This window comes from Oenanthe melanoleuca, chromosome 23 (assembly GCF_029582105.1).
Source record: "Oenanthe melanoleuca isolate GR-GAL-2019-014 chromosome 23, OMel1.0, whole genome shotgun sequence".
Lineage (NCBI taxonomy): Eukaryota > Metazoa > Chordata > Aves > Passeriformes > Muscicapidae > Oenanthe > Oenanthe melanoleuca.
The window spans coordinates 5,966,060-5,993,609 of NC_079356.1; the positions used below are offsets into that span (position 1 = coordinate 5,966,060).

Consider the following 27,550-nt stretch of genomic DNA (forward strand, 5'->3'; position numbering starts at 1 on the left):
TAAAAATTAACATTAATTTATTAGAATATTTATGATAAAAACCAAGAATCTCTTTACATGTGGGTTTGGTTTTTTTTTTTTCCTTTTTATACAAGAGAATTTCCATTGCTTTTTTTCCTCCTGGAAACAGAGCAGGGCAGCAGGCAGGCGCAGGCTGCTGGGGTGCCAGCAGGACGGGCAGCGGTGGCATGTGGGACAGGTGCCCACCAAGGCAGCGGGCAGAGCGAGGCAAGGCACGGCACGGGGAGGGGACAGCGGCCGGGCCCCTGGGGAGGGGTGCTAAGCATCCCGTGGCACCCACGGCGAAGGCGGCATGTGGGGACAAGGTGACAGATACAGGACATTCCTGAGCCTGAGGAGGGCTGCAAGTCACCACAACACCCAGTGCTCCTCCCAAGCCTTGGGGAAAGATGGGTCCTTCCAGGGCCCCCGGACCCCCCCACCCCCAGTCGTCCCCTTGCTGCCAGCCTTCCAGATCCAGCGTGTCCCCAGGCTGAGGGAGCTGGCACTCAGCTGTCCCCCAGCGCCTCTCGGCTGCAGGGGCACAAACAAGCCCCTGGCACACGGCACAGCCCGGCCCCGTCTTTGGTTAAGGAGCGGCCACTGCGGCACTGGCACAGGGCGAGGGGCCGAGGCTGGCAGAGGGTCCCCGTGGGGACAGCTGAGCTGACAGCAGTTCCAGGAGGGAGGGAGAGGCTGCACAAAGCGAGGGGGGGTCCCAGCTGCACCCCTGCATGGCTCTAGAATATTGATTTGAAAAGACCTGGCATGAAATGTGAGGCCAGGAGGGAGGATCCCAGGCACAGCTGGTCCCATGGGGAAGCTGCCAAGGCAGGGGGAGCCCGAGGTGCCTGGAGGGTGCAGGGGGAGTGTCTGTGTGTGTGTCTGTGTGTGTGTGTCAGCCCGTGACAGCTCCTGTTGTCCCATCTCTGCTCACAGCAAGGCAAGGGGGCAATACAGCACAAGAGGGGGAGGGGAAGCTGTGCCATGTGGACACCCCTGGTCAGAGCCGGCCAGGTCCTGAGTGGGTGGGCACCTCTGGAGAGCCCCGCGGGGGCTGTGAGGCACCTTCAAATCCCAATCCCGGGCAGAAAATCGTCCGTCACCCCCAGCACACGGCCCAAGGAGCCCGGGCATCCCAGGCCTCCTTCCTGCTCCTTGGGGCCAGCCCAGGGCTCTCTGGGCAGAGCTGTCCTGGCAATCCCAGTCCATCCAGGACAGGCTCCCCTTCCTGAACCCGGTGTGTAGTGACGAGAAACCAAAAAGGAGAGCAAAGAACGAATGAGTGAAGAGAGAGAGAAACGACCTGGAGGCTTTGTGCCAGCAGCTACTGCCCCTTGGGGATAAAGGGCTCCCCCTCCTCAGGCTCTGGCCGCGGGCCGGGGTCGCTCAGGCACCGCAGCATCCGCTGGTTGCTGGGGCTGTCACTGTTCCCCGGGGTGAAGACGTCGTCAGTCCCTGGGGATTCGGAAGGCTCCTTCACCCGCATCACCAGCCCCTCCTCATCCTCCTCGGGTGAGGGCGGGAGGCCGCTGCAGCCCTTGGGCTCCTCGCTCATCAGCTCCGCGGACTCGGGGGACTGCGGCGAGGCGGGGTCGATGGTGATGATGGGCAGGTTCTCCGAGTCCTCCTTGGGCTCGTAGGCCAGCGGGTCTGGGGGGTCAGAGGGGTCAGGCAGGGCAGGGGGCCTCAGGGACCCCCGGTGATGCACCCCAGATGTTTGTTTGGTGCTGGGGTGCCCGGGCTGATTTCTAATTCAGCTGTGTAATTCCCCTAATCCTAACCCTAAACCCTAACCCTAACTCTAACCCTAACCCTAACCCAAACCCTAACCCTCTTCCCCTGAAGGGCGGAGCAGAGCTTTTTAATAAATAATTTAATAAATGATATTTAAAAATATAAATATACAAATATATGTAAACATATATATATATATATATATATACATAAAATAGAAATAAATTTTAGTAACATAAAGATTATGTATGTAATAAATAATAAAGGCGGGGGGGGCCTGCCACCCAGAATAAAGGCCCCGCCCACCAGAGGAGGAGGAGGCCTCTTTATTTTAAACTATATTTAAATATATTTTTCTATTTATATATCTCTTATTTATATCTGTAATTTATATATTATGTATATGATACACTATAATATATACAATATTACCTATATTATATCCTACATATATACTTCTATTTGTTTATATTTTATATTTATATATATTTATACATACATATATTTAGAGATGCATATATACTTTTAGTTTTATGTTTGTATATATTGTATACTTGTATATTTATATTTTTGTTTATATTAATTATATCTATATTATTTATTAAAAGCCCCGCCTCTAACCAAATAAAACCAATAAAACATTTATTTAAACTACAGTTTGGTATTTTATATATTTATATTTTTCCTGTCTTCTACACCCAGCCCTCCCTGAGAATGTTCTGGCACCCGTAACCCAGCGGAGCTGCCGCCAGCCCGGCTCTGCTGGGAAGGGCGAAGCTGCCCTCTGCTGACGGAGCGCCGGCTGTGCAGCCACGCCACACCCCGGCACCCGACACCCTGTCCCCGCACGGCAGGGGACACGCAGGACAGCAGGAACCGAGGGTGTCAAAGCAAATGTGCGATGGACAAACTGGGAAACAAGGGCAACGGGTCCCACGGCTGGGCGCTGCTGATCCTCTGCCCTGAGCAGGGCTGGAGGGCACGGACAGAGCCGTGGCTGCCTGCATGGAGCCAGCTGAGCATCCCCTGCCCTGAGCAGGGCTGGGGGGCACGGACAGAGCTGTGGCTGCCTGCATGGAGCCAGCTGAGCATCCCCTGCCCTGAGCAGGGCTGGGGGGCACGGACAGAGCTGTGGCTGCCTGCATGGAGCCAGCTGAGCATCCCCTGCCCTGAGCAGGGCTGGGGGGCACGGACAGAGCTGTGGCTGCCTGCATGGAGCCAGCTGAGCATCCCCTGCCCTGAGTAGGGTTGGGGGGGCACAGACAGAGCTGTGGCTGCCTGCATGGAGCCAGCTGAGCTCCACAGGGACAGCCCAGCCTGACTGCCCAGTGGGAACCATGCTGGGAAGCGAGCTGGGTGCTTCTGCTGGGAGCAGCAACCCTCTGGGGCTCGGGATGGGTGTAGGATGGGGATGGTCAGGGCTGGAGAGCCACAGGGAGCTGAGGAGGTGCAGGACAGCACGAGCTCCAAGGGGTCCAGGTGCTCCTCCTGCAGACCCCTCGCACCTACCTGAGCCGATGCGAGCCCGGGACATGGTGGGTGAGTCCACCCTGTGTGCTGGCACTGTCAGGTAGTTGTTCATCTGCAACAGAGAGGGCAGTGTCAGTAGCATGCCCAGGGCAGTGGGGAGGGCAGGCAGAGAACTGGCCTCAGGGATGAGCAGGGAGCAGCAGGGGGATGCAGGGGAACACAGGCATAGATCGTCCCAGCCACCTTCCAGGGACTTGCCTGGAACCCGGGGCAATCAGAGGACTCCCAAGGCTTGGGGTCACCCTCTGTCATCTGAACCCCAGCCCCCACCCTGTGCCTCCCCTGGCCCCCATCCTTCCCAGCCCTGTGCTCCCCCAACCTTCTGTTCCAGCTGCCGGGCCTTCTGCCTCCGCAGGAGCATCTGGTTCCAGGCCTCCTCGTAAGGGTCGGCCACCAGCGTGTGCCGGTTGTAGGATCGCAGCTGGGAGAGAGCCCGAGGAAAGGAGACAGGTTAAAAACATCCCACATGGAAAGGGAAGGACCCAGTCCCGTTCCTCCTGGAGATGGATGAAACAGCCACCAGTGGGCAGAGCGGGCACAGGCAGGCTCGTGGCTCATCCCTTGTGTGCCACCCTGGGATGCCTGATCCTGACCTACCCTGGCCCAACAAGGGCTTAAAGGCACTGACACCAAATCAGCCTCCCCCTCAGACTATCCCAGCAGCATCCCAGGAGGAAAAGCTTCCAGGGGAGGAAGAGTCAGGCCAGGAGCACAAGGCACAGCAGGGCAGGGACAGCAGCGGTGAAGGGCCTGTCTGATGGGCAGTGTCCCTGCCATTCCCAGCAAGGCAAAGGGGACACACACAGTGTGGGGGGCTCCAAAGGGGACACACACAGTGTGGGGGGTTACAAAGGGGACACACACAGTGTGGGGTCTCCAAAGGGGACACACACAGTGTGGGGGGTTACAAAGGGGACACACACAGTGCCAGGGGACACCTCACCCTCTGCCTGGTTTTCTGCAGGTTGGTGCGGAGGATTTTCCGGATCTCCTCCTCCTTGTCCTTGGACAGGGCTGGAAGGACGCGCTCCAAAGGGAGGGTCTGGGGGTTGATGTTCCTGCACAGACAGACAGGATTCAGAGCCACACCACCATGGCCACGCAGCACCCAAGGGCTGCTTGCCCTGTGGCCACCAGCAGGGAACACTCAGGATGCCATGGGAGGGTGCCCAGGGCTGGGAACTCACTGGATGGAGACGGTGGAGACAGCAGAGGGGATCTTGCCAATGCCCCCGCTCTCCACCAGCTCGATCGCCTGCTTCATCTCCATCTTGTGGTAGAAGGCGATGAGCTGTGGCTCCTTGGAGCGCTCCCCCGCGATCAGGCACTTCTTCACGTACTTCTTGTTGAAGCGGTTCAGCCTTCCGGGAGTGCGGGAGGGGAGGAGCAGCCCCGGGTCAGCCTGGCCCCACCCCAGTCCCACTCCCCACTCCCCACTGCCCAGCCCGGTGCTGCTGGGCTCAGTGCTGGCTCCAGCTCAACCAGCACAGCTCAGGCCAGGCTTCCCTGAATCACTCCCGAGCCAGGGTGTCTCCACAACACCCAGCACCTGCTGGTGCCCACTAGGGATGGCCCTGGCACAGAGCTTTGCAACCTTGTGGGTGGTGACTGGAACCCTTCCCCAGGCACCAAAGTTCCCCACTCACTTGTCCTTCCAGTGGTGATGCCCATAGTGACCACAGATATCCTCGATCCCTGTCAGAAGGTGATCCAAGAACTGGAAGAGATGGTCCAAGGCATGAGCAGCTTGCAGGGCTCTTGCCCACTGTCTCCCTCCGCTGACACCCACACTGGCACATGGGGAGGGCACTCAGGGTGTGTAAAATCAGGGCTCTGGGTCCAGGATGGGCTTTGGGAGGGCAGGATGGACCCACACAAGTGGGCTTGGCTCTACAGGCACTGGGGGTGTGGGTCAGAGCGGGCACTGGACAACACAGACAGGGGAGAGCCCTCGCTCTGCCCCCCCTTACCTTGGGCACTGCTTTAGGGGCAGGTCCCAGTGACAGTGGAGTGGCAGAAGCAGAGAGAGCAGAGGGCGGAGGCAGCGCGCGTTACCTGCGTGTGGATCTCCTCGTTGATGGAGCGCTTTGTCTCCTGCTTCTTCTTCACAGCCAGCAGATCCACCAGGGGCCGGATGGTCATGCCCTGGGGAGGGGAAGGGGTTACAGCTCTGCCCAAGGCACAGTGCTGGGAGTGGGACAGGCTCAGCAAAGCCAAGCTGCTGTGGCGTCACTGTGCAGTTTGGGGACGTGGGACAGTGACAGGGTCAGGGACGGCCCTGCGGAGGGCTCCCTACTCTGCACGTGGCCATGAAGAGCCCCCTTTCCCTCTGAAAGCACAGCCTGGGTGCCACCAACCTGCACGAAGACAGTGAAGAAGATGACAGTGATGATGGCAGTGAGGAACATGTCCCTCATGTCAAAGTGGTGGTAGTCCAGCAGATAGCCCAGGGAGAAGGCGATGGCTCCCCGCAGGCCCCCGTAGGCGATGATGAACTGGTCCTTTGGCGTCAGCTTCACGATCCGGAACTTGTTGATGAACCAGGTGAGGACAAGGACACCTGGGGGAGCAGCACAGCGCTGTGTGAATGGCCAAGGGTGCCTTCCAGTCCCAAAGAGCCTGCCCTGCAGCCTCTCAGAGACGTGGGTGCAGGTGAGAGCTGCCTGCTCATTCAACGACCCCGAGCACCTTCCACCCCACGTCTGGCACAAGCACAGCCTAAGCCCCCTCTCCCCACAACACCAACCACCAGCAGGGGTGATGCCCACGGTGGAGCAGTGCCACCCAGTCATCTCCAGCCTCCCCAGCAAGGGGAACCATCATGGTCCTGAGAGTTCGCTGTGACCCAGATGGTCACTCAAGGCTAGGCTGGTATGGTGGAAGGTGTCCCTGCCCATGGAAGCTGGAACAAGATGGGCTTTAAGGTCCCTTCCAAATCTCTTTTTCCACCCTGAGGGCTTTGCCAGCACACTGACAGCTCACCCAGGACCCTGGCGATGAGGCAGAAGAACAGCGTGCTGATGACGAAGGTCCAGTTCCAGTAGTGGTGACCAGCCACGGTGGAGACACCCAGGAAGATGAAGATGAGGGTCTCGCTCACACTGCTCCACATCTTGAGGAAATACTTGATGGTGGTGTGGGACTTGTGGGAGATGTTGGCTTCCACATAGGGCCGCATGACCACACCGGCAGCGATGAGCCTGGGGATGAGACAGGGCCCTCAGCAGCCATGGGGACATGAGGACAGCCCCCAGCCCCGGCTCTGCAGCAGCTTCCTGTGTTCTCACACCAAACCCAGGGCAGGACAGGCCTTGTGAACCACCAGCAAATATTCAAGGCCTCCAGAGAAGGGAACAGGAGGTTTCTGCCTCCCCTGGCAGGGCAGGGTGAGCACTGGAGCACAAGCCCAGCTGTCCTGAGCGCTCAGCAGGCTCTGCCTGCTCCTAAGTGCCCAGCAGAACGGGAACAGGCTGCCAGCACTGGGACTCTGCAGGACAATCCCCAGCACTCACTTCTCTCATGTGTCTCCGTGAACACCCAGCCCAAACACCCTGCTGGGCCTCACTGGCTGTGCACTGACCACAGCAGCCAGGACACCGTGGGTGCACCCAGCAAACCCTGCCAGGTGCTGGGGACACAGGGCACCCCTCCTGCCAGTACCACTCACGCCATGATGCCCGACAGGTGGAAGAGCTCTGCAGACAGGTAGGCCATGTAGCTGTAGAGGAAGACGAAGAGCGGCTCGATGACGCGGATGTGCGAGGTGAAGCGCGACGTGAAGGCAGCGATCACCCCGTAAATGACGCCCACCAGGACCCCGCCCAGAGACACCACGAAGAAGCTGAGGAAGCCCAGGATGATGTCCAGGATGGTCACCTGCTCAAAGCTGGCAAACTCCTCAAAGAGGTGGTAGAGGACCTGGCAGGGCAAAGGAGAGCAGGGTTCAGACTGTCCCTAAGGTGAGACACAGCCTCAGCTCGGGGGACACCTGCACAGGGACCTCCCCTGGGAGGTTGGCACACCTGGGCTGGGGTGTGGCAGTGCTTGCTGACCCCGAGCTGGGTCCTGTGCTTGACCAAGGCCCACCCAAAACCAGCTTCTGGTGCTTTGCTGGGGCAGACACAGACCCAGGGGGATCAGCTCCCTGTCCTCTGTGCCCACAGGGACACAGTGCCACCAAAGATGCGTCTGGGACAGTCCTGCTCCCCAGCTGTCCCAGGAGGGCATTTGGTCACCAGCCAGAGACTGCTCCTGTTTTCCCAATGAGCAGGTCAGGACAAACCCAGGCTGGGGGACTCCTGACAGATGCACAGAGCCACCATCTGCCCTGCACAGCCCAGCGAAGAGCCCAAACCCTTGAGACAGCTTCTGTAGCTGAGGGAAACCTGAGGAAAAGACTCTGGGCTGTGCTGCCTTCTCCCATCCCCAGACACTGCAGAGTTGTTAAAGCAAGTGTCAGGATGGAAAACAGGATTTAGGGCATCCTGCAGGAATAGCAGCACTTGCAGGCAGGGGGAGGGCAAGGTGCCAGCTCCTGCCTGCTGGGCCAGGCCCTGGGTGGGACAGGGGCAGGGACAGACAAAAGCACTCCCCAGGGATGAGAGTGGGGACACAGACCCTGCAGGCACCCCTCTGCTGAGAAATGGGGGAGAAGTGCCTGGGAAAAGCCCCGTGGTAGAACAGAGTGTTCTCTGTCACCAGGAACCTTGTCAGCAGGGGTTGAACAGCCAGCTCCAAAATGAACAGCTGCGATATGGGAAAAGAGCCAGGAAAAAGCAGTGGGTTAGAAGTTGATTTAGAGGTCAGCTCTGCAGAGAGGAGAAGGCCATGCTGGCCCAGCCAGCACCTGGAGAGTGATGTCCTTTGGGAAGGGAGCAGGCCTGGCCCCATCTCGCAAAGGTCCCTGCAAAGCTGCTGCTTGGACTGGGGTGATCCACGTGGGATGCCAGGCTGGCTTCAGCCCCTCCAGTTCTTCCCTGTGCCATGGTTGATGGCCTGCCCTCCCACCTCCTGGGAGCTGGAGGATAGCAAGGGTGACCCCATGAAAGGAGCAGCAGCTACAGGGCAGCGCTGCCTGACACAGCAGCAGCCACTCGTGCTTCCCCTGGCAGGACAGGCACAGGCACAGCAGGAGAGCAGATTCCCAGAGCCCATGGCACCAAGAGGCTGACCAAGCATGTGCCCTTAGCCTCCCCAGCCCACCAAGTGCAGCACTTCACCTCTGCAGTGTTTTAAGCCTCTATTTTTAGCTTTCCATCTTGGCAAGGTTTGGTCCAAGTGGAGCTGCCAGGAGGTGCCTAGCAGCTTGGAATGGCTCTGACTGCCAGCTGCCAGCACCCTGAGACGGCCCTGCCCCAGAGCAAACCCTGCTCCCTGTGCCCAGCCACTCACCACGGTGACGGCGTCGTTGAGCAGGGACTCCCCGAAGACCAGGATGTGCAGCAGCTCGTTGATGTGGATCTCCTCGAAGACGGCCAGCACGGCCACCGGGTCCACAGCTGAGATGATGCTGCCGAAGAGCAGGTTGGCCAGGAGGCCGATGTGGTTGAGGCCGGGCCCGCCCAGCTGGCACACGGCGTACATCAGCCCCCCCAGGAAAAAGGCGTTCCACAGCGTCCCCACCACGGCGAAGATAAGGATGGTGCCCAGGTTCTCGGTGAAGGGGCGCAGGGGCAGGAAGTAGCCGGCATCCAGGATGATGGGGGGCAGCAGGAAGAGGAAGAAGATGTCCGACTTGAGGATGGGGGGCTTCTCACCCACCCCTTTGATGAGCCCCCCAACCAGCAGGCCCACCACGATGAGCAGGCAGCTTTCAGGAACGATGCTGGACACTGACGGGATCACGTGGAAGCCTGGAGAGAAGCAGAGAGGAAGATGCCCGTTGGCTACAGGAATGGAGGATGCTGCCTGCAGGGGGACAGTGCCAGAGTCAGGGACCAGCTCCCAGCCCTCCCTGCACTTCTCATCATCTGTCACTCCTTGTGTGCCTCAGTTTCCCCTCCTGCCCCGCTCTGCCAAGTGGAAACTGCAGCTGAACCAGACCATGGTACTGCTGGTCTCAGGCCAGAACCCAAGCTGCTGCTTGGTGGATTTCAGGATGCAATTCTCCTTCCTGGGGGTTTTACATGGCTGGTTGCAGCAGGGACAGGATGATCCTTGGGGTGCAGGTAACACATTTCTCCTTTGTCAGTCACAGCACAGCACCAAACACAGGTCTCTGAGCCAGCTGTGACCCACTGATGACATTCCCACCAAGCACCCCCAGCCGGGCATCTGCCACCAACACCCACAGGAGGATTTTGGGCTCCCTGGATCTTCTCCCAGGCTATATGATTATTATTTTGAAGCGAGGCATATTTGTTCCCTGGCAAGGAAAGTAGTTTAAAATAAGGAGCCCTGCCTTGGCATGCCGTGTTCCTGCGCTCCTTCCGGCCATGCCATCTGCAGCGATCCCACACAGACTCAATCCCTTGGAAGGAGCCAGATCCCCCAGAGCCTGCAGGGGCACATCTGTGCCAGGGCCAGCTCCTCCCTCCTCCACCTGCACCAAGCACCAACCCAGCTCCAAGGGAAGAGCCCACAGTCCCTCCCTAAGCCCCCAGCCCCGTGCAGCTCCCTGGGCACAGGATCAGCCCCCAAATTCCCCCTGAGCTGCAGGCACAGGCTCCAGCCCAGAGGATTTAGCACCCCCGAGGCTCCAGGAACCATTCCAGCTGCTCCAAAGGGTCGCTGGTGCTGGGGTGATGCTGGAAGGAGCCTGGTTCCTAGCTGGGCTCTGCCACAACAGCAGCAATCCTGAGCAAACAGCTTGAGGGGAGCTGGGAGGAGATGGAAACATCCAAACTCTCCCAGTGCCCCCAACACCCATCACCTGCACTCAGGGACTTCCCAGCGCAGATGCAGCTCCTGATTTACCCCCATGGGATTTCTCTTCCTCCTTGGATCCTCTGGAGCCCACACAAGCTCTGGGCACCCCCAGGCAGCCCTGGCACGGAGCTCCTGTAGGAGGGGAGGTGATAATCCCCTTTCCATGCACAGCTCATGCAAACACCAGGAACCACCGACCCTTCCAGCACACCAGGCAGTTTCTGGCTGGAATAAGGCTTAAAGCCACACACGCAGTGAGAAGCCAACAGCAGATCAGTTTTTGCTTGCTAAGTATGTTCAATCATGAATAAAACACAAACATTGACAATTAAGCATCTCTCACTTCTTCCCCACAGGCCCCCAGGATTCCATTAAACTGGAATATTCGTGTGCTGATGGGAATTCAATAGTTTACAGCCTTTTTGTAGGGCCCTAAAAATACACTTACACGGGCTGCATTTTAATTATGCCTTTGATTTCACTGAATTTCAGCCATTTTTTGCTCCCCGCTTGCTCCGCTCAGTATTTTTAAAGCATTCCAGAGCTCCTTGGCACCAATCTGCTGGTGAGGTCCTGCTCCATGCATCCCATTTTGAGATGGGGGTGACTGATGGGCAGGAACCCACCAGGAAAGGGTGAAGTGCTCTGATCCCAGCCCTGTGCCTGAACCTCCCTCCTGGAAGAGGAGGAAGGCTGTGGCAGGATGCTGGGAGATGAGGATGCCCAGCCATGGGAACACCAGGAGCAACAGAAAGGGGAGTAAGTCTTGATAAGAGCTTTAAAGATGATGATGATATGATAATAATAATAATAATAATAATAATAATAATAATAATAATAATAATAATAATAATAATAAAATAATAATATTGTGACCCCTGATCCCTAAATCCCTAGCACAGTCACTCAAGCTTCCTTCTTTGGAAAACAAACTCCATGGGAGCAGCTCCCTCTCACCAGCATCAAACACCACCAGAACCATTAAAAGTGAAACAGACGAGTTAAACATGAACCCCAAGAGCTTGAGCAAACAAGGAAAAGGAAATCCAGGAGATAAAAGTTCCTGCTAAAACAGCTCCTTGCCCACATCACATACCCAGCTCCCACGTGCCCAGCAAGGCACACACAGGGATCCCTCTACTGGTGGTAGCAATTCCTTGGGTTGGGGCAGAAAGGAGTTAGGGATGGGAATCCCAGTTTTAACCACAGTCTAAGCACTTGAAGATCTGGAGGAAATGCTATCCTCCAAATTAAAGGATTTTGGGCAAGGAAAGCTGGATCTGACAAAGTTTGTTCTGCAGCTTCTGAATGTTTCTCGTCTTTATTTTGGGGATCAGCGGATTTGCATGGGGCAATAGAGGGCAACATCAGGAATTTCCCCCAGGAGGTTTGCAAACGTGAGGGCTCCCATTCTGGCTGCTAAAGGTTCACCTCCATCCCTCCAAGGGGGAGCTGGGCTGCTTTTTGCAAGGCTCTGGCTGCTGGGGGATGCAATGGCATGTAAATATTTACTCCTGACCAACCAGCCTGGGACACTCTGCCCCACTGGGGATGTTTCCTTCCCGGGTTCTTGGATGCTGTGCCTGGGGTTATACAAGCTCCATCCAGCAGCTCCTTAATGTCTCAAACCCCACCGTATCTGATCTGCCTCCAGCCCGGCAGGAGGAGCCTGAAGGGATGTGGAGGGGAGGGGTGGCACCAATCCAGACCTGGCATTCCTGCCCTGCAGGTGTCAGAACCAGCCAGACCCCTCTCAGCACCTGCCTGAGGTGACACTTCCCACTCAGCAGCTGAGGCTGACGCATGCCCATGCCATGAGGTGCTCACAGCCCTTGGAAAGCCTCTCCCAAGGCCAGGAGGGAAGGATTTGCAGCTTCCCATGGCCCTGGCCCTTACAGCTCCACATGGCATGGGATCCAAGGTCAGGCTTAGTCAGAGCTCTGGTTTAAAGACCTCCCTCAGACCCCATGGAAAGAACATTGTAAGAATGTTTTAATCAAACCTTTGATGAAGAAAAGGAGGCAAAGCCTTCAGGCACTTCCCTGGTCCAGGCCAGCTCAGGGAGATGTCAACATCTCCCACCTGGCTCCCACCACTGGGACATTCCTGGAACTGCAGCTGCAAGATGCTCTGCAATTCCCAAGGGCCTGAAAAATGCTGGTGTTCAGATGTGAGAAATAAAGAATAAAACTAAGAAAAATAATTAAAAAAATATATAATGCTGAAGCTGGAGCCAGCCTGCAGCAGGAGACCCTGGGCCAGCCCTGGGATAAGGGGATTGTCCCCACGAGCCAGTCCCTGCAACTCGGGATTGCCATCAGACATCACATCCTCCTGCAGGTTGAGTTTGGGTGGGATTAACATCCCCACCTCCCAGAGGAGGAAAAGAAATAGGAAGGAGGAGGAAGAAAAGCCAGTAGGTTGTTGTCAGGCCGAGGAGGGCGGAGGGAAGGAGCACAGAGCACGGCTGCAGGCTCGGCACAGCCCTGGTTCAGCCGGATGCTCCCGAGGCCTCAGCCCAGATTCCCGAGCACCCACGCACCGACATGGCCTGGGAAAGCCAGGATGCTCCTTTTAGCCAAAAGGAGGCACAGAAAGGAGAATGCTTACACAAACCCCATCCTCCAGGCTTCCCAGGCTTACTGGAGCAGCTGCAGGCTCCAGCAGGCAGGCACAGAGCAACCTCTCAATTATTAACCAGGGTTATGAGCTCTCCCACCCCTGGGATTGCTCTGGAAGGGGGTGGGGGATGAAGGGTCAGCCTGGGCAGGGTGGGATGCTCCCTGCAGCCCTGGGGGCCTGGGTGCTGCTCTGGGCTGGGTGTGGAGCTGCAGAGCAGGGGAAGCCCTGGAGAAGGCACAGGCTGTGGGAAGCAGGCATGCTCAGAAGGACTGCCCTTCTGAAGGACACTGCAGAGAGCAGGGCTGGAGGAGCCACACGTGTCTGACAGCACCAGGGCCTCCAAAGGGCACTTTAACCCTTCAGGACCGGGCTGGCAGGGGCTGGGTGCCCCTAGAGAGGGCAGCAGCCGTCCCAGGATGAGGGATGCAGGCAGATCTGGATCCCTCCCATGTCCCCCTGAGACACAGACATAGGGAGAGCCCCCACACACCGACACTCTGCTGGCTGAACCCCAAAATCACGGATGTGTCACCAGCCCTGGGGACAAGTGATCCACAAGCCATGACTCAGCAGCATCCCCTTCTTTCTCCTGTTGAGAAGAAGGAGGGAAGGGAAGGGAAGGGAAGGGAAGGGAAGGGAAGGGAAGGGAAGGGAAGGGAAGGGAAGGGAAGGGAAGGGAAGGGAAGGGAAGGGAAGGGAAGGGAAGGGAAGGGAAGGGAAGGGAAGGGAAGGGAAGGGAAGGGAAGGGAAGGGAAGGGAAGGGAAGGGAAGGGAAGGGAAGGGAAGGGAAGGGAAGGGAAGGGAAGGGAAGGGAAGGGAAGGGAAGGGAAGGGAAGGGAAGGGAAGGGAAGGGAAGGGAAGGGAAGGGAAGGGAAGGGAAGGGAAGGGAAGGGAAGGGAAGGGAAGGGAAGGGAAGGGAAGGGAAGGGAAGGGAAGGGAAGGGAAGGGCTGGCCTGGGCTCCAGGGTCTGCAGAGCTCTGAGCCCCTGGGGTCTGCCTTTCCCTGCTGTGTTTTGGGCAGGAGGAGGCTCCAGGATGGGGGTGAGACCCCAGCAGGGTTAAAGCCCTGTGAGGATGGTGATGCAGTGACAGAACATTTTGCAATGTTTTCCCCGGGGAAAATCCATCCCAGTTCTCCAGAGTTTGGCTGCAGTTTCTTTCCATTTATCCTCTGACCTCAGAAACACCACACTGTATTTCTCTCCTCCCTGGCCTGACCAGCAGTTGCCCAAAGATCAGCCAGGCTCTGCTGATTGCTGCTGGCCCAGCAGGGCCATCGGGGATGGCTCAGCCCTGCTGTGCTTCCCCCTTGGAAAATAGAGCTGGATCCAGCAGCTCCCTGCAAAGACAGGGAGCAAGGAGAATGGAGAGAGCTGCAGCAGATGGAACAGGGGAGCCTCGAGGGAAGGGGATGAAAATTGAACTTGCTCAAAAGGAATTAAATAGCTGGTGATTTACACCTATAAATAGAGCGAGGCCAGGGCTGGTGTCACCCTGCCAGGAGAGGGGGTAAAACCACTGTACTTAAATTACATTCACTGCTCTCACGAGCTCACACGTCACCACGTGCCCTGAAATTCCAGCCCCACGGAGCTCCAGCCCAGCTTATTCCCACAGCCATCCCATGGGAGGGCATATGTGGGGCCATGACGCACTTTGGGCTCTGCCAAACCCTTTTCTGTTTCACCAGGGAGCAGGCAGGGTTTTAATGCAGGTCCAGGTCACCCCAGTGCTCCCCTGCAGCTCTTTTTGGGTTGGTTTCAGCAGCTTGGGTTGATCTGGGCAACCTTTTAAGCACCCAGTGGTGCAACGTCCAGAACGGAAAAGCGTTGATTTTCCACCCCAAATGCCATTTCCTGGTGAGAAGGTGACTTCTTGTTTTTTGTGTTAAGGCACAGGTACAGAAAGTGCTTCTAAGCAAAACAATTTCCTCCAGAACAAACCAAATGTTTCATTCGAGCCTCATTATTTTGTTGTCGCTAATTACGAAGCAAAGCCAAGAACCAGGAAGGTAATTAATTTATGCTGCTTTTTGTGAGTCACTGAGTGAATGCAGATCCCACACAGGGGCCACAGAGCCACCTCGCCATGGACACAGTGTGCAAAGCCAGCACAGGAGAAGGGAAAAGCAAAACACCCAGCCCTGATTTCGGGGTCACTCCCGCACCCCAAGCTCGGGTGGGCAGGGGCTGCAGCCAGGCTCAGGACGGTTAAAAATCACCAGCATCCAGCTCTGCCCCACGGCCTGCAGGCCTTTTCAGGAGTCAGGATCAACTTCATCCACGTGGGATAGGATGGCATGGGATGAAGCCCTGGCTGCTCCCCCCAGGGTCTCCCTGCCCAAGGTGCCCAGCACAGCCTGGCTGAGACCCTGACCTGCAGGACTGCACACAATGTTCCCAAAAGCCATGCTGTCACAGCCAATGTGCACACAATGTCCCCAAAAGCCATGCTGTCCCCTTGCCAGGTGAGAAAGGGACTGTTTTATTTTCCCCTGCTGTGCCTACAGACCTTGCTCACCCAGCTTGGCCCCACCTTGCAGCCACCCAACTGCCCCTGGTTTTACCCCTTTTCCCACCTAAAGCAAACACCCCAGGCACAAAAGGAAGCAGTTCCTGCCTGGTACAGCCCCAGCCCTGTGGGTCCAGCCCCAATGCCTGAGGCAAGGCAGGTGTGGGAAGGTGACCTGGCTGGACCCTGCCTACTTTGCAGAAGATAAGAACAGGGCTGATAGCATCAGGCCAGCCCTTGGGTGACTCAAAACCTGAAAGCCACAGGACAAAAAGCAGACTCTGACAGGTACCAGCCTTGCTGCAGGTCAGCCAAGCAGTCACAACCCACAACCTGAGCAGGGTCTACACGGGAGGACTCGTGAGGAACAGCTTGGTGGAGCCCTCGAGGTACAGCCACAGCAGGCAGAGCAGGAGGCCTGGCTACTGCAGGGCAGGGCAGAGCCCTTCACCCCCGAGGAACAGCAGATGCTCCCCTGCACCACTGTGAGAGGGGCTCTGGGCAGGTGCAGCAGGGCTGTGATGTCTGACAGCTTCACCCTCCTCCTGCAGCAGCAGCTCCCAGGAAATTCCCACTGGCAGACCCTGAATAAACCCTCTGATGGAAGGGGAGACAAGTGCAGACACCTCATCTGAGCTAGAAGCAACAGCACTTGCCTTTCCCAAACCTCACTTTCCCTGGGGACCTCTTGGGAGCAGAGCCTGTAGCCCAGGGCAGGATAAACACAAAGAAGCTGAAGCCAGAGCCTTTCTCCTTGGAAGGATGCTGAGAGCTTGCCATGCTCCATGCACAGAGGGATGGATGCCAGGGCAGCAGCAGGAGCAATGGCTCTGCCAGGTCATGGTGCCAAGGACAGGTCAGAGATGGTCTGGGGGACAGGCTTAGGCTGCTCTGTGCACGGAGCCTGGTGGAGAGCAGCTCTTCAGAGCCATTTCATGCATTGTAGCTGCTCGTGGTGATAATGGGATGGGGTCTGGTGTGCTGTCAAAGCAGCTCCTGGAGCAGGGGAGGGGTACAGCTCCTTCCCACCCAGCACCAGCCACTGGCACGACACAGCTGGGAACAGGGGACAAGCAGCTGAGCCCTGGCACAGACAGCAGCAGCAGCAGGGCAAGGGCACAGCTTCTTCTGGCAACTGAGTGCAAGGGCAAAGTCTCTTCTGGTAGCTCAGTGCCTGCAGCAAGAGCATGCAGGAATGTGCCTCCAGGCCCGTGGCAGCCACAGCAGGCAGTGCCACGATGCAGAGGGATGCAGGGAGTGCCAGACCCTGGTGATGCAGCCCCCTCCCAGCCACGGGCACCAGCAGAGAAATGCCAAGGATGATGATGATGATGGCACTGCCAGGAAACCCCGAGGCTGTCCTTCCCATGTAGGCCTGGAGCTGGAGATGCAGGAAGGTCCCCAAAAAGCTGAGCAGCCTGGAGAACATGACCAAAGGCATCACTGCATCCTGGCAGGAGCCAGGAGCTGCATGCAGATGAGCCCAGCTCCCAGCTGCCCTGTGCCCTCCAGGAGAACACACTCCCACTGGAAAGGCAAACCCCAGTTCCCTCTCCTGGAAGGGTGCAGGGCAGGCTGCGTGGGGGTGTGCAGGTGTGCTGGGAGCCCGTGGCAACACTGCAGTGCTGCAGAGCCATGCTACTCTGAATCACCCACAGGCAGCCTGGCCTGCAGCCTGCAGGAGGGGCAGCCTGTGAGCCTGTGTATACTCAGAAACCAGCTGTTTACACTGGGAATGAACCACAACACCCACACCTTCTCCCTGGCCCTTCCAGCCTCAGCATCCACCCCTCCCTCTAGCACAGCCATAGGCTCCTTGCTTTGCTTCTCCCTCAGCATTCCTCCCAGTTCAACCTCATTGCCCCGACCCTGGAAGGACTGGGAAGACCTGGAGCAGCCCGCAGGGAGGAGAAGGTGCCCACACACACCACAACATGCCCTGAGAACAATCCATGGGCAGAGGTCTTCAGCAAAAACACTTGAACACGGGGTTTTTTTTTGAGAGCAGCAAGAGCATGTACCTTGGTTTTATCCTGAAGCACTCACAAGAAATTAAGAGATCAATTGGGAGTCTTTTACAGAGCTGGTATTAATTTTCTCCCAGCTGTAAAAAGGAAATGAGAGACAAAAGACATTAAATGGACTTGCCCAAGTCCCCAAGTGAATGGCGTGAGAAGCCAGCAGCTCCCAATTTCCAGTCCTGTGTTTAGATAATGCTTCTCCTTCACACCAGAAGGGAAGCCAAGGACACTCTGCAAGAAAAGCATGTTTTCAGAAAGACCTGATTGCCATTAAAGACTGAGAGACCCAGGGCCCTTGGGCTGTCACCCCATGGCTGCAGCATTCCAAGCAGGGAGGAAAACACAGAACCAGCGATGGCTTGGGAGACTTCAAGGCTCGGAGCCACCACATCTTGAAAAACCCTCTTCCCGGCCCAGCTATGCACAGCCGTGCACGGAGCAGCTCTCCTCCATCCCTCTCCAGGTCTAGAACTGCCCCGTGCCAAGGTGCCAAACCCACCTTCCCCCTGAGCTTTGGGGAGCAGCCCCGGGTCTGGTGTCACCCGGTAACCCCAATCCCTGCCGGCTGCATTCCTGCCCCGGGCATGTTCCAGAGCCACTCCCAAACCACAGCCTGCAATCACCAAACCTGTTCAGAGCCTCTGGGCAGGCTCCACACAGCTTTTCTAGGGCGGGACCCTGAATCTTTACCAGCCCATGGCACTCACCCAGCAGCAGCCGGGCACGGAGGTACATGGGGACAAACTGCCACCCACATTTCCGCTGCTGTTGTCTCAAGACTCATTTGTGACTCTTCCTCACCAGCTCTGGATGGGTGCAGCTCACAGCCAGGCCTGCAACGCTGGGACCTTCCTGGCACACTGAAAACTGAGTTTTCTACAGGGCAACAGCATCCTCACCCAGGTTTATATCCTTCAAAACAGTGATGGCAGCTGGACTTGTGCATTTTGAGGAGCTTTAATGTCTAGAAAAACTTCTTTAGCTCCAGGGAGAGGGACAAGGAGCTAAACATAACTCACTCTCACCAGCTGGCTCTTCCCAGATTCCATCAGCTGCTACAAGGCACTGGATGCCACGAATAGCTGGGTTAGGAGGGGTCAGTGCCAGGGGATTTCTGCAATAGAATCCTCCCAGTTAACATCTGCGTGGTGCAAAGGGAACCTGCACACTGCTGGACGCAGATGGACGCTCTGGAGCAGAAGGGACTCAAGGTGATGCAAAGAGATAGCACCTCAAACTCAAAATAAGGCTCCAGTTGCTCTCCCAGCTCCTCACCCTCAACCACAGCACACAGCATTTAATTCCAGTTCCTGCTGTCCCTCAAAGCCTTGGGGAGAGTTAAACCTGAGCCAGCCTGAGGTGAGCAGAGACAAAGTCTCCAGGCAGAGCGATGCCAATTGCCCTTCCCAGGAAAGGCAGATTTCCTACCAGGAACACAGGCAGGAAAGATAAACAAAAGCTTTTCAGGAAATAACCTGTTGGTGTCCACTCGGACAGCAGGGAGGAGTAATTGCAATTAGCACTGATTACTACCGGGCTTTGCAGGGCCAGACAAAGTGACACCACCCTCAGCACACGCCAGCACGAGCAGCCGGCCGCTGTCACCTCCTGCCCAGCACACACAGACACCACTGCAGCCTCCCAGCACCATCCCCAGCCAGGACACTCCTCACACCCAGCCCAGCTCCTGGGAGCAGCTGCTGTCCCTCCACAGCAGCTGAGACAGGACAGGAGCTGTTCCTTGCAAACTCACCCCCAGGGACCAAGGCTGCTGTGGGAAAAGTGTTCCCAAGGAAATTGAGGCACTAACAGGGCTGGAAACACCAGCTCTTCTCTTTAAAGGCCTGTATGTGCTTAGATCTGTGCCCCTGGAGTGTGTGCTGGTAAATCTCCAGCAGTGGGGTGGGAAGCTGCCTTCTCTCCAAATCCCTCATTAAGTCTTAGCATGTCGTGACTCCAAAATGGAGAATAATTCCAGGCACTGGAAATAAACTGCGGCCACGGGGTGTCTGCTCTGCAAATGTGTATCTTGCACAAGAGAGGGGAATTATTTCCCTAGAGCACCCTCTGGTAAGTCGGATTTAAGTGCTGTCCCTGGAGGTCGATTGTACTGAAACTTTCCGGGGACAAAGATGCTGAGATGTTTGTGAGTCACTCCAAGAAAACTGCATGTGTTCTCTCCTGACTAAAAAAGTACTATTCATTCTTCAACTTTCCACTCAAAACACCCCCCAACTTCAAATGAGCCTTAGTCAAGCCCTTCTTCTGCAAGCAGGTTCTGGGCAGGAGCCCCAGGACACAGGGTGATGTAACACCAGATCTTTGTACCCCAGAGGTGACACACCACCAGTCATTCTCACTGCTCCACTCCCAGCAAGGATCAGCCTTAGATCTTGCCTTTTCCAACACACAGGCAGCAACGAGTGTGTGCACGCCCATCTGCTGAGCTTTCAACTTGGTTTCTTCCTTCCCAAGCAGAAACACACGAGTTCTGCTGCCCTGGGAAAAAGCCAAAGGAGAGAACATGACAAGATTTAACACACAACTGGAGGACATTGTACAATTAGGTCTGTGAGATATCCTGCGCCATGAAGAACAGATGGTGGTACCCCAGTGGAATGAGAGGATCAGCCACCACTTGGGTCAGCCCAAACCATCCCCTGCTCCTCTGCTGCTCCCTTGGAAGCTGTCTGGCCCTCATCTCCAAACACTGAGGTTTTCATCAAACCTTTGCTGGCAGTATTGAGCCCCAATGGGTGAGAAGAAGCTGCTGCTGACTCAGTCAGCCCAGTGAGGACAGGGGGATGAGGTGTAACCCAGCTCCAGCTCCACTCAGCAAGGCTGTGTTTTCACAGAGTATTCCGTGGGGATTTTGGGTTTTATCTGAACAAATTAGGCCTTGGGGACCCAAAACCGAAAGAAAAAAAAATAAAAGAAACCAAATGTTTACAAGGCAGCTGCAGTAATTCATCCCCATTATTGCTCTTCCTCTGTTGGTGCCCTCAGCTCCAAGGATGCTGGAACAAAGGACCAAGCCCTGCACGGCCCTGGGGCAGGCTCAGAGCCCCCATCACCTCTGCACCTACACCAAAACCAGGGCTTGCAGCAGGGAAAAGGGAAGGGTTATGTTAAAGAAGTATTTACTTGAAAGCCTAATGAGCATCTGGTTTGTACAAGATATCTGTGTCTCTTCTGCACAAGAGGCGCTGCAGTCCCTCTGTACCACAGGATTATTGTCACTCCAAGAATGACCCTCTGCCCTCTACCACCACCTGGTTTTTCCTTCCCAAATCCCAAAGGAGATGATTTAGTTACATTAATTGCAGACAGAAGACTTGTCCTCCATGCCACTAATTCCCAAGGGAGCTCCAGCATCTCTGGGTGTTGTGGACAAACTGTGGTTGGGTGATTGGACAGTTTTGGGAGAAGAACATGAACCAAACAGGCCAAATATTGGCACAAACCACCCCAGGTCACCTGGACGTCTCAGGGGAGGAACAGCTCCATGGCATCTCCCTGAAAGCCAGGCCAGCACCAGTCTGGGCTGTGGCTACCACAGGACTTGCAACATCCACATCCCAAATTCCACCTGCAGCCTGTGTGGGCAGCCAGCCCTTCCCTGACCCCAGCATCAGGTCTCCAAGCCTTTATTGATAAGTGGGATGAAACAAAAGCTTTGGCTCCTGAGGGCCTCGAGGTCCAGTAGCTGCCACAGGCAGCAGGGTCCCTGCAGGGAGCAAAGCCATGGCTGCCATGGAGTGCAATCCTGCCTTAATGGACATCAGGGCTCACCAGGGAGGAATGGCTGTGATTACAGACCTGTTCTGCTTTTCCCACTCCATCACCATCCCGTATTTCACAGCAGGAACCTTTCACTCTTCCAGCCATAATTAAACTAATGGTTTGCTCAGATCCACAGAGGGAACAGTTTGGATGTTTTCTAGCTCAGACACCCGCAATGTGCAGATCAGAGAGGGGAAAATAAATGCCATGGCTGTTTTTTCTGAGATGGCAAATCAAGGGAAAAGAGAGCCAGAGCATGTGTTTGGATCATCCCCCAATAAGGGAGAGAGAATGCAACAAGTCTGCATTGGAAGAGACTGTTTAAATTCATTGTCACGACAATTTACACTTCTGTGGCACCAGCTGCAGCAGTGCTTCAAAATCCTTTCCCAACAGTGATTCACCAGGGCCCAGCTCCCCTGGAACAGCTCCTGAGACAAGTGGGGGCACTGGGGTGACCTCAGAGCTCTCACCAGCACAGTGTCTGCAGTCAACACGTGGTAAGCCAGGCTAGAGGACAAGGAACAAGACAAACATTTCCCGGGGCTCGGGGAGGGAACCAGGATCAGCCAGCACCAGGATCCAGCAGGAGCTGCCCCTTCCAGCAGCCCAGCACAACCACCCTCTGTGGCACAGGGGTCACAGAGACACCCCCAGCACTCCCACCCTACAGTCACACACACCTATTCCCAACACCAAAGTGCTTCTGGGAATGTTTCCTTGCTGTCCCATCCCCACCCCTGCAGGTGGCACTGGCAGAGGTGTCCCCACATCAGTGGCTTTGCTCCAGGGTGTTTCTGCTGTGTCTGCTCTCAAGATCCAGTTCTTCCATCCAGAGCCACCACAGCAGGTTTCCCACCCTGCTTATCAGCCCTCATACAAAGGACTCCTCAAGTTCCTCAACTCACAGGGCTCTGTAAGACCTCGGGTGGCCCCTCCAAAAGCCACGATTTCAGGGCAGGGATGTGGGCTGATAAAAACATTTGAAAACACCCATGTGTTTTAGTACCCAAGAGTTTTAGCACCCAAATCTCGCTGTCAGTCAGCAACCACAAGATTCTACAAACATTTCTCTGGCCATTTTGAAACTGTCTCTTCTCCTCCAGGCTTGGGAGCCACCCTCCATGCCCTGGGCCTCTGTGAGGCTCCACAACCCCACCTGCACCCAGCGTGTTCTGCCCTTCTTCCCCCAACTATCACCAGCTCACAGGCTCTGAGAGTTTCCTTAATCTTGCTCCTCCCCAGGTGCAGCAGTGCTGGGGACCATTGGTCTCTCCAAAGGAGAGTCACAAGTACGGTGCTGTGCTGGCACAGAGGGCTCAGATGTGACACCAAAGCTCCCCCAGGCACCAGTGTGTCACACCAGAGCCACCCTGGCACAACTCCGGGCTCCCTCTGCTCTGAGCACAGACCCTGGCCCGGCTCGTTTTACCCCAGCCCAACAGGCACACAGAGGGGACATAGAGGGGACACAGTGAGGACACAGAGGGGACACAGAATGGACACAGACAGGACACAGAACAGACACAGAGGGGACACAGAGGGCACACAGTAAGGACAGTTCTGTGAGTGGCAGGCTGGCAGTGTCAGCTGTCACTGGGTCTGGAGGGGCAGGGAACAGCCCAGACACAGCAGGGCTGCCAAGGGGGCAGAAGAGGCAGAGCAGTGACTCAGTGAGTGCCACAGGCTGCAGAGCAGCAGCAGTGTCTGCTGAGGAAGGAGCTCAGCTGCCTGGTGGGGACCCTGCGGTCACTGCCCTGCACACAGGGAACAATGTCCCCACGCCCTGCTCTGGCTGCCCAGAGCTCAGCTGCCCCACAGCAGCCCTCAGAGTGCTCTCACCTTGCCAGGGCTGGGACAGGGCTGATAACACTGAGCAGCACTCACAGCATTAGAGCTGCCCCCAACATCTGCCCCTCGCCAGGAGCTGGGGGTGGGCAGCAGTCTGGAAGGAGACACTGCTGGGACTGCCCCAAGCTGACCAAAGGGATGTTCCACACCACAGAAAAGCAAAGAGTAAAGAGGAAGAGAGGGTGGGTAGCTCTAATTACGACATTTGCTTTCCGGAGCAGACACTGTCTCCTGAAGGTATTTCCCAGGAAGTGGCTGGACATCATCTGCTGATGGGAAGTAAAGAATAAATCTTTTGTTTCCCTTTGTTTCTGCACATGACCTTTACTTTATTAAACTGCCTTTATCTTGATCCGTGAGGTTTTTTCCATCCTAGTTTCTCGTGCAGAGGAGGAAAATGATAGAGCAGCATAGTGGGCACCAGGAGCCACAGAAACATAGAATAGTTTGAGTTGGATGGAACCTTAAAGATCATGCAGATCCACACCCCCAGCCCAGGCAGGGATACCTTCCACTGTCCCAGGCTGCTCCAAGCCCTGTCCATCTGAGCCTTGGACACTTCCAGAGATGGGGCAGCCCCAGTTTCTCTGGGCAGCCTGTGCCAGGGCCTCCCCACCTTCTAAGTTATTTTTTTTATCTAATCTAAACCTGCCTACATAAAACCACTACAGGCCTCGATATGAAGCCTCTCTCCATCTGGGGGAGACGGACTCCCAGAGAGAAGAAGGAAAGGCATCACCCAGCTTTCAAACCTTGGGCTCAAGACAAGAATTTTAGGTTCCTTTCCAGCCAAGGTGAACCTAGCACAGCCATCAGCACACATCCTTGAGCTGATGGTGGAGTGGCCAGGATGCTCCAGGGAGGCTGGGAAGCCATTTGGTGCAGACAGATAACAGTGGAAGGTGGATAGTGGAATTTCACTCTCTGCTTTTTGGCTTTAGGAAGGGCCAGCGTGGGCTTTGGAGAAACAGGTACCCCAGCTGTTCCCCAAGGTGGGTAAGAGCTGGTGCTCACCACAGAGCTGAGCCTGCTGGGCCCCAGCACAGCCAGCAAAGGCACTGCTGACCACAATCTGCTATTTGCATTCCTGACTCACTTGTTCCCTTTCCCTTGAAACCAGCAAGTATTTACAGTCAAACCTGAATTCCCCTAAACATGTCTGGGAGCCTGGGAGCTGAAAGGTCAATGCTCAGAGTGAGGAAACTGCAGAGTGAGGTTCTCCTGCTGGGAAAGCCCTCAGCTTCCTAACCACTCCCTGGGCACTGTGTGAAGGAACCCTTAGGCTATCCCTGCAAACCCTTGGAGAGAGCTCCTCATTGGGGTGTTTTGTGAAGGTCTGACCTTCTGCAACAATACAACAGGTTGAGACCATCTCTGGTTGCAACCTGCAGCTGCAAAGGTTTTTCCTGGCAAAGTCAGGCCACCACCAGACCTGACCTGCACATGGTTGTAGCTGCCCTCACCCCCTCTTCCCCTACACAGCCTTAAAACACCATGTGAGTATTCAGTGAAGCAGCCAGCACCAGCTTCCCCTTCTCCACGGGATTAACAAAGCAGAACAGCCCATGCCTGCAGGACATGCTGGGGTGACACATCCCTCTGTGCCCTGGCAGGTGAGGAATCCTCCAGAAACCAACATCTCTGAGGCATTTTACAAAAACTGCAGCAAGAGGGGAAGGGCCCAACTCACACCTTTGATTCCCCAAAGAAACTCACAGTGAGAGCTGCTGAAAGGACAAATCCCCTGGATGGGACAACAGGAGGATGTGTGTAAGTCTGAGAAGCTGATTTTGCTGCTGCTGAACAACAGTCTGTGATCCAGGGCTGGATAGACAAGGCTGGGATATGGACACGGAGCAGTGAGATGTGTTTTGCAGCTCACAAGCAGAGGAAGCTGTACCAGCAACTTGGAACTACCTGCCAAGGCAGCACGAACAAGAAATGCAAAACCCTAGAGAGGAGGCCAAGGAAAAGGGTGTTCCAGGAAACCCTACTGTCAAGGCCCTGTCTGAGTTGTAGGTAAGCTAAGGTGTGGATTTTGGCATAATCAACATCTCTGGAGTTCTGCAGAGCACCTGCCACCTCCAAAGTCCTTTGCCAAACTTGCAGGGCAGCCTCTCCTAAAGTACATCCCTTAAAAGACACAGTCTTGCACAATATCTGTAGCATCAAAGCTGACAGCTGGCAGACACAACTCTTCCCGCAGCACAAACAAGCCCCAACTCCAGGTAAGGGTGGCAGGAGCAGCTTCCCCCAGTGACAGACAGCAGGGAGGGTGTCCCAGCACGTCCATCCATGCCCCAGAGCCGCTCCCCGCTGCCCATTCTGGTGTATTCCAGCACAGTTTCCCCCGTGCTCCCCGGCAGGCCCGCAGGCCATTGGCCCCTCCTTTCTCTACCAGCTTCCGTGCAGATACTCCTGATTTCCTCACTCCCTGCTCCCCGAGCAGGGCTGAAGGTGCAGTGCAACAGCAGAGCCCTGCCAAAGGAGATCTGCCTTCCCTAGGGACAGCTGAATGTGCCCCAGGTGGTTTTGGGACATGCCAGGAAGGCATAAACCCCACGGTTCCCACCTGGCTCCACCCTGTCCTGCCTGCCTGCCTCCCAGGCAAGCCTCTGGCTCTGAAGTGCTCTCACTCCTCTGCCTGCATGTAAATAAAACACTCAGGAGGGACTGAATGGACTTGGAAATGGGGCTTCACCTGCCCACGCAGGCTCACAGTGCTGAGGAGGGGACGGGGTATTTTGAGGCACACCTGGGCAGGAAGGATCTGAGCTCCTGGGGGTTTCTCAGACCCCTCCAGACCAGGACAGGGCACAGTTCACAACAGGAACCAGCTTTAAAAAGCTCCCAAAGTAGGATTTCCCTCAGCAAGCTGGAGCACCCCATAAGTGAGTGTTATTAAACCACTGATGGCGATTGAGGAGGAAAATGAAGGAGTGTAGACCTCTATTCCCCCCTCACCTGCTCCAAGGCAAACATTTCACATGTCCCCTGGTTTTATCACAGCCATGGGAGCAGGGCCAGCTCCACCTCTGCACTGCCGGAGGCTGGGGACAGCACAGCAGGGCCGAGCGGAGCGTTACATCACAGCTTTGGGAAAATTCGGCTGGTATTGATCCAGCTGCAGAAGTTTGGAAAACACTTTGTCAACAACCCCCACTCCCAGGCATCCCTCTGGGAGTGATGCTTTCCCAGAGCCATGACTCTTCCAGCCCCGATCCGCTCTCTTTAATTCGGGAATGTCAAGGTGCTCTGCAGCAGAGGCAAACCCACCCCGGTGTGCTGCAGAAGGGGATGAAGGGGAGGCTGAAGCACCGGGAGGTTTTTGAGTCACTTCTCCAAGGTTACAAAAGGCATCCTGTGGTTTGGAGAGGAAGTGAGCAAACTGGATGCCTCCTCCCTAAGTGTCAGAGGGAGGAAAGCCCTGGTGCAAGCAGGGGTCAGGAGCATCTCCAGGCCCGCTCCAGGCACGGAGCAGTCTGCGGGAGCACAGGGACCAGGATGCTGCTGTCCAGGCCCAGGACAGAGAGCCAAGGTCGTGGGGAGAGCAGTGCCCACCCCGGCCTAGCCAGCCCGGGAGGTCTGCAGATGTGCAGAAGATTTTGCCCTGGGACGTTTGGGGTGGTCCTACCTTGGAATTTTCAGAGGGGTCTCTCCCTAGGATGCTCGAAGGTCCCTCCTTGGGATGTTCACAGGAGTCACTGCCTGGAATGACTAGGGGTGTCTGTCCCATACAGCTGGGGATGCTCAGGGGGTCCCGCCGTGGGATGCTCAGGGGGTCCTGCCCTGGGATGCTCAGTGGGTCCCTCCTGGTAGAAGCCAAAGGGTCGCTCCTTGGGATGCTCGGGGATGTCTGTCCCACCTGACCAGGAGATCCCGCTCCGGGCTGCTCCGGGGGTCCCCCCTTCTCCAGACCCTTCCCCACGGACTCCCCCCACCCCGCCGCCCACCTACCCAGCTTCATGAGGCAGGCCAGGAGGATCCAGAGGGAGATCTCGAAGGGGATGCGGACGTGCTTGTAGTCGATGCCGATGACCGGGAAGGCTTTGCGGGGTTTGGCGTGCCCCTCTCCCGAGCCGTTGGCCGGCTGCTCCTTCAGCGGGTGGATCACCTCGGGGGCGGCGGGCGGCGCGGCGGTGAAGCCGGGCACGTCGCCGCCGGGCAGCGGCGCGGGCTGGCCCTCGGAGGTGAGCATGGGGTTGGCCTGCAGGACCTGGCCGGGCAGCAGCGGCCCCAGTAGCAGCAGCGCCCAAGGCAGGGCGCGCAGGGCCGCGGCGCCCATGGCGGCGGGCGGGGGGCGCGGGCCGGGCACGGCCGGGCGGGCGGGGGCCGGCGGGGCCGCCGCGGCGGCGAGGGCTGGAGCCGCCCCGCCACAGCCCGAGCGGAGCTGGGGCGGCCGCGGCGCCGGGCTCGGCCCACAGAGCGGGCGGGAGGCACCGGCGGGAGGGACCGGCGGGGGCGGCGCCGGCGGCGGGCGGGAGCGGAGCGGGAGCGGGGCGGGGGAGAGCGAGGGGAGGGGAGGGGAGGGGAGGGGAGGGGAGGGGATGGGATGGGCCCGGGAGCGGCGTGAGGGGAGAGGAGGGGATGGGGCCGGAGAGCGAGGGGGCCGAGAATGGAGTGAGGGGA

The 27,550-nt window shown here is 56.7% G+C and overlaps 1 protein-coding gene across 1 annotated transcript; it reads right to left on the reverse strand.

Moving 5' to 3' along the window:
* SLC9A1 (solute carrier family 9 member A1) lies at positions 1-27,331 on the reverse strand. Its single transcript, XM_056509105.1, has 12 exons — positions 26,879-27,331; positions 8,659-9,119; positions 6,935-7,185; positions 6,250-6,467; positions 5,625-5,827; positions 5,323-5,412; positions 4,914-4,984; positions 4,455-4,628; positions 4,211-4,325; positions 3,587-3,688; positions 3,247-3,319; positions 1-1,653 (listed from the first exon to the last, which is right to left on the reverse strand). The coding sequence occupies exons 1-12, from the start codon at positions 27,204-27,206 to the stop codon at positions 1,328-1,330; spliced, it is 2,412 nt and encodes an 803-aa protein (XP_056365080.1). The 5' UTR covers positions 27,207-27,331; the 3' UTR covers positions 1-1,327.
* Positions 27,332-27,550: the final 219 nt, after the last annotated feature.

Bases quoted from the DNA above. Each gene is read 5' to 3' on its own strand.
- SLC9A1 (XM_056509105.1), bottom strand. From the start codon at position 27,206: ATGGGCGCCGCGGCCCTGCGCGCCCTGCCTTGGGCGCTGCTGCTACTG. The intron at 4,326-4,454 runs GTGAGTTCCCAG...CTGTCTGTGCAG, and splicing joins GTCTCCACCGTCTCCATCCA to GAACATCAACCCCCAGACCC. The intron at 3,689-4,210 runs GTGAGGTGTCCC...GCTCTCTCCCAG, and splicing joins TGCAGAAAACCAGGCAGAGG to CTGCGATCCTACAACCGGCA.